Source organism: Triticum dicoccoides, chromosome 3B (genome assembly GCF_002162155.2).
Source record: "Triticum dicoccoides isolate Atlit2015 ecotype Zavitan chromosome 3B, WEW_v2.0, whole genome shotgun sequence".
Classification (NCBI taxonomy): domain Eukaryota; kingdom Viridiplantae; phylum Streptophyta; class Magnoliopsida; order Poales; family Poaceae; genus Triticum; species Triticum dicoccoides.
The window spans coordinates 76,001,710-76,007,687 of record NC_041385.1 but is presented as its reverse complement, the minus strand read 5'-3'; the positions used below and the strand labels follow the sequence as shown (position 1 = coordinate 76,007,687).

The window sequence follows — 5,978 nt, the reverse complement described above, 5'->3', positions numbered from 1 at the left end:
GGAGTGCTCTCAGCCGCCGCCTCGTGCCGCGTGAGGTCCAACTCGGGCCATATGATTCAGATCGAGTCCGGTGTAGCGTGTCTTCACCATGGCCCATACCTCCCGTGCACCTTCCCTGCATGTGGATGTCTTCCATAGCTCGAAGCGATGCCGAGCACCCTTGAATAGGTTCGCCAACCCCTTCATACTTTTTGGAGAGGTATCGGATGACCATAAGGCTTTAGCCGTATTCTTCATGGCTTTCTGGGCATGCTCGTGCAACTTTTGGTTTACTATAGCTGCTTCGTAAGACAAAATGAAAAGCACACGTTGGTCTGCCCATCACCAATCCGTCGCAGTAACCCCTGGGTCATAGTATCTCTTCCATCTAGAATGGATCCACAAAGTATAATGACTGTGCAAAAATAGCTGAGATAAATCCAGTTATCTTCCATGTAAAAAAAAGGATATTCCTAAGTCCAGTCACGAATATACACGCGAGCGCACGCGCGACAGATATGTGGTGTACATGTAGCATATCATCTTCTAACACTCCATCTAGGTGAATCATGAGGTGCCTCCTTATAAGTTGGTCCAAACCTTCATCCATGGGCGAGGTGGGACTAAAGTCCTACACCCCTTGCACCCGTGAAGTCACACTGGCTGCGGTTGCTTGTGTGATGTGGCCGCCCGCTTTCATGTGACTTGGTACTACTCAGCGGACCAGCCCATCATCTTGTGTTGGCAACCCAGCTCATCTAAACTCCCAAAAGGTTAGAGCATCTCCAGCCGCGCCACGGAACAGCCTCCCCAGACAATTTTTGTGTGCCGGCGCTGAAAAAAGGTCCAGTTGCGCCTTCAGGACGCCGAATTCCGCCGGCTCGACCCATTTTTGCGCCCGGCGTTCGCAGGCCCAACCCGGCGCACTAGGGGGCGCTCGGGGGCACCGGCGTAAGGGAAAAGCGTTCCTGGGGCCACATTGGCAGGCGAAAAGTCAAGCCACCCATCCAGATTCGCCTCCTACCCCCCGCGCTCGGCCGCCACCCTGCCGATCATGGTGCCGTCCATCGCACACCGCAGCTAGGTAGACCATCTCCCACCGGGAAAAAGAAAGGGTTTCGCCGAGGCAGCCTCTTCATCGCCGTTCAGGCACCTTTTCCAGCGTTCCGGCCGCGCAGGGCCTATACACCGGCGGGCTTGCGCCCACCTTGCCCATAAGGTGTTCGGTGAATTGCCAGGGCCGGCGATGGACTCCGAAGATGAGGAGGCGCTCGCGGTGTTGCCTGAGGAGGAAGCCGAAGCCTACGTCCAGGAGCAGGAGCATCTCATTGTGCTCGCCGCCCTCGCCGGCCTGCTCGCGAGCAGTGAAAAGCCGCAACGAGGTGGCTCGGCGCTTGGGCAGGTGAAAGCAAAGAACCGACATCGTCTGGAAGGCTACTGCATGCTCTACTCGGACTACTTCGACAACGCTCCATTGCACGGTGAGAAAACATTTCGGCGCCATTATCGGATGAGCCGAAAGCTTTTCCTCCGGATTGTGAATTCCATCCGGGAGTTCGACAGCTACTTCAAGTGCAAGAAGGATTGCACCGACACACTTGGATTCACCTCGATTCAGAAGTGCACGACATCTATGAGGATGCTTGCATACGGAGCTCCCGGTGATTTACTCGACGACTATGGGTGCATGGCCGAGTCCACCACCATTGAGTGTTTCTACAAGTTCTGCAGGGCAGTGGTGGCAGTGTTTGGACCACAGTACTTGCGAACGCCCAATGCGGAAGACACTGCTCGGATCTTAGCATAGAATGAAGCAAGAGGATTTCCTGGGATGCTTGGAAGCATCGACTGCATGCATTGGAAATGGAAGAACTGTCCATTTGCTTGGCAGGGGTTGTACAAAGGCGCCAAAGGCGGTTGCAGTGTGGTGCTTGAGGCAGTGGCCACACATGACCTCTAGATTTGGCACTTTTTCTTTGGTATGCCGGGAACTCACAATGACATCAACATCCTGCAGTGCTCCCCAGTCTTTGCCAAGCTTGTTGAAGGTCATTCTCCTCCGGTGAACTTCGAGGTCAATGGACGGCAGTACAACAAAGGGTACTATCTAGCTGATGGCATCTATCCGAGATGGTCGACATTTGTGAAGACCATCTCAAACCCTGTGCCAGGAGGCAGGAACGCCTGGTTTGCGAAGATTCAGGAGGCTTGCAGGAAGGATGTCGAGCGGGCATTTGGTGTGCTCCAATCTCGATTTGCTGTTGTCCGGTTCCCTGCTCAGACCTGGTCGAAAGATCAAATGTGGGAGATCATGACTTGTTGTGCCATCTTGCACAACATGATCATTGAGAGCGAGCAGGAAGAGCCAGTGTTTGAGACTGAACCATATTACAAGCAGGGTCCTCTTGCCCAAGTTGATCACTAGCTACAGGCAAACTGGACCGAATACCTCAATATGTGTCAGGAGATTTGAGACCCACAGGTGCATCAAGAACTGCAACACGATCTGGTGGAGCACCTATGGATGCTCAACGCCAGGAATGACGTGTGATGAAACTTGAGTTTTTATGTGTTAAACTATATAATTTGTATTGAACTATTTGACGGCGTGAACTATTTGATTTATGTGATGAAACACGTCGAAACATGCCAAACCATGTCGAACTATGTGACGAACTAATTGATTTCTATTTGTATGCGAAAATTCACGCCGAACCGCGCCGAATATGCGCCAATTCACGCAGATATCGGGCCGTTTTGGACATAATTGGGCCGAACACTGGGCCGAAATCGACGTCTGGGGACGACTTGGGGGGCGACAGCTGGGTGCCAAACCGCCCCCAACGCCGAGTTTATCACCGGCGGACCCCATGCCGCTCTTTTTCGGCGCCCTGGGGGCCGAACGGCTGGAGATGCTCTTACAAACAACAGAGCTTGTCGTCGTGACCTCAAATAATAGGAAGCATGAAGAGGGGTGGGTCCATGGTAATTCACAATCACCATGACCCCACCACCTGTAGTCGTGACCTCAAATAATGGGAAGCGTGAACACATGTGGTCCATGGTAATACACAGCCACACCACCTATTAAGTTTATTTATATTAAGAAAAAACTGTAAAGTTTATCTTGTCTGAAAAAAATAAAAATAAACATGTGAAGTTGAAACCAAACTGCTTACAATTACATGTGACAATATAAGCATAAACAGTAGAAACCACTGTGTTTATTATCCCCCTCTATTGTGAACAAGATCGGCAGCATCAAGCTTAATCACTCCGAATAAGTATACATATGACACCATTTCATTTGGCGCTGGAAAATGACCCCGTTTCATGAAAGAAAATGGTATACTTGCAGTTGTTGAAAGACACATGAACAACACCTCATGTTTTGTTCAAATTTCGTTCAATTTGAAATTTAAAAACTCATGCCCATGAGGATAGGATTGGAATAGCGTTTTGATTTCATCAACCAATCAACAAATACACATTATACAGAGGAGGCGACATTTCCATAGGCAGGTAATAGCGTTTTGGTTTATACATGTGTATTTCGATTTGGGATCTGAATTTTTTAGTGATTATGGACACATGTCCTTTGAACATTCCCAACAAAAATCAGAGTTTAAAAAAAAAACTTGAAATTAGTTTTTTGAAAGTTTGGAGCATGGGAGCACAGGATCTGTACTGGCGGCACGCCACATGAATGCAATCAGTTGGCATGGGCAGGAGCCCACCTCAATAATAGAGGCAGGTGTGGCGAAGTGACAACTCGTGCTCATTTGATATTTGGAAAACAGTAAAATACTGACAAATGTAACTTGGCAAACAACATCCATTAATTAGATACAAGTGCTCATGGATTACTACATAGTGGACCATATTTTGCAAGCGTGCTGACCAGACCAGACAAATGGTGGCACAGCCGCAAGTTACACACTCCATCGTCCAACCCAAAGCTACAGCTTGCTGACACTGAAGAGACCGCACTAATTTGACACAGAGAGAGACTGCACTAACCAAAGCCCATAGCGGGGCTACAGCCACACTAATTAACACGGCGGGACTACTACCACGCTAATACTACTGATACTACGGCCATCCACCAGCATCTAGATTAGATTACGCCATAGATGCATTCCGCTTTGCGAGCAGCCGCAGCACCAGAGCCAGAACAAGCATGTTGACGAGCAGATTGGCCACGCCGAGGAGGAGGGTCATCCTTGCAATATCGGCCAGCGCGTACCCGTCTGACCAGCGGAAGAACCAGCCAAGAACAGCCTGCGAAATGGGGGAACAGATTAAGCTGCGACGCTGCGAAATGCAGGAGGACGACTAATGGAGGGGAATGGGCAAGAACACGTACGCTGCGGCGGAGGTACTTGTAGATCTGAGTCCTGGAGCGGTAGCCGCCGCGGGAGGCAATGGTGGTGCTCAGGCCCCCGCAGTCCGGGCAGGGGATCAGGGGGAGGATGTCCCGGTCGGCGGAAACGGAGGACGAACCGGATGTGGACATCACTGTCGGTGGAACAGCTGGGTGGGGAGGCTCTGGATTTGGGAGGTGGTGTGTGGAAGTGGAAATGGGGAAGAAGGGGGTGGGGGGAATCTTGTAGAGAAGCCTTGGGGGAAGATGGGGACGGGCAGCTACCTGCAATTAGTGCAACGGCCCGGATCCCTTGCAATGCGGCCCAGAATGGCCGTTGTGGCAAAACGCCCAGATCGTTTGGGTACCTCAATGCGGCCCAGAATGGCCGTTGTCGCAGACGTGAGCCCGAGTGTTATGTTCCACGAGAAATACTGCTGCATTACAAAGTTTGCGCAATTTCTTTAAAAAATTATTCACATCATTCAGAAAAGTTTCAGTAACATATAATAAAATATTCGCATATTTTGAGAAAAAAATTTCTACAATGCAAAAAATATTCAGTAAGTTTAAAACAATGATTTGTGCCATTCGGGAAAAATGAACACAACATCTCAAAAAAGTGCACACATTTTAGATATATGTTCATGACCTTTAAAAAATGTCTCATACCATACAAAAAGGTGTTAAATGTGTATTTACAAATCATTAACATTTATTTAAAGAACAAATGTTCACCATGTATTTAAAAAAATCAACTTGCATCAAAAAAAATTGTGCATGTATATGGAAAATGTACAGCCTGTATCTAAATTTTTTGACATGTATTTGCATAAAAAGTAAACTAAAAAATGAAATAAAAACCAATGAAGAAACTGGGAAAAAAACGCATGGAACATTCTAAAACCGGCATAAAGAACCCTCCCAAAACCGTCCTAATGAGCTGGCCTGCTAAAGCGACCGCGTAGCCAGCGCCAAAGAAGAGACTGAGTTACATCTCGCACTAAGTGATATATAGCTCCCAAAAGAAAAATTGAACATAATGAAAGAGCCGAAAATTTGGCCCATGACACGAGTGAGCACAAAAGCTCGAGTCAATGCACGTAGGCGGCCGCGGATGCTATATCTCATCTATTGTGGATCGCATCTTTTGCTCACCTACAACACTCCGATCTGTGTCGGCCCACTTCTTCTCATTTTTTCCGGGTTTTTGGAACTATTTTTATTTTTTCCTTTGACATTTTCTTTATTCTTTCTTTCTGCTTTACTATTTTACTCTTTCTTCTTTGAATAAATAAACTCAATTTATTTTAAATATATTTTACATTTCATATTCTTTTATGTTTTTCCTTTTCTTTGTTAATTTCTTGTTCATAACTTATTTTAAGTATATTTATTATTCCTTTTTAACTTTTTATATAAAATTATCTTATTATCATTTTTTACGGTGATGGTTATTATTATTTTCTTCGGGTTTTAAAAAATGTTCATTGCGTATTTTAAGAATCTTAACCATGTTCAAAAAAAATTTCATCACATATTTTAAAAGATGTGTGGGTGTACTTAAAAAAAATCAAAATGTATTTCAGAAGTGCCCATTGTGTTTAAAAAAAACCATGTATTTTAGAATTTTTGC

The 5,978-nt window shown here is 46.6% G+C and overlaps 1 protein-coding gene across 1 annotated transcript; it reads right to left on the bottom strand.

Moving 5' to 3' along the window:
* Positions 1–3,796: 3,796 nt before the first annotated feature.
* On the bottom strand, positions 3,797–4,581 carry LOC119280838. Its single transcript, XM_037561544.1, has 2 exons — positions 4,346–4,581; positions 3,797–4,260 (listed from the first exon to the last, which is right to left on the bottom strand). Exons 1-2 carry the CDS (start codon positions 4,493–4,495, stop codon positions 4,102–4,104), a joined length of 309 nt encoding a protein of 102 aa, XP_037417441.1. The 5' UTR covers positions 4,496–4,581; the 3' UTR covers positions 3,797–4,101.
* Between the last annotated feature and the right edge of the window lie 1,397 nt (positions 4,582–5,978).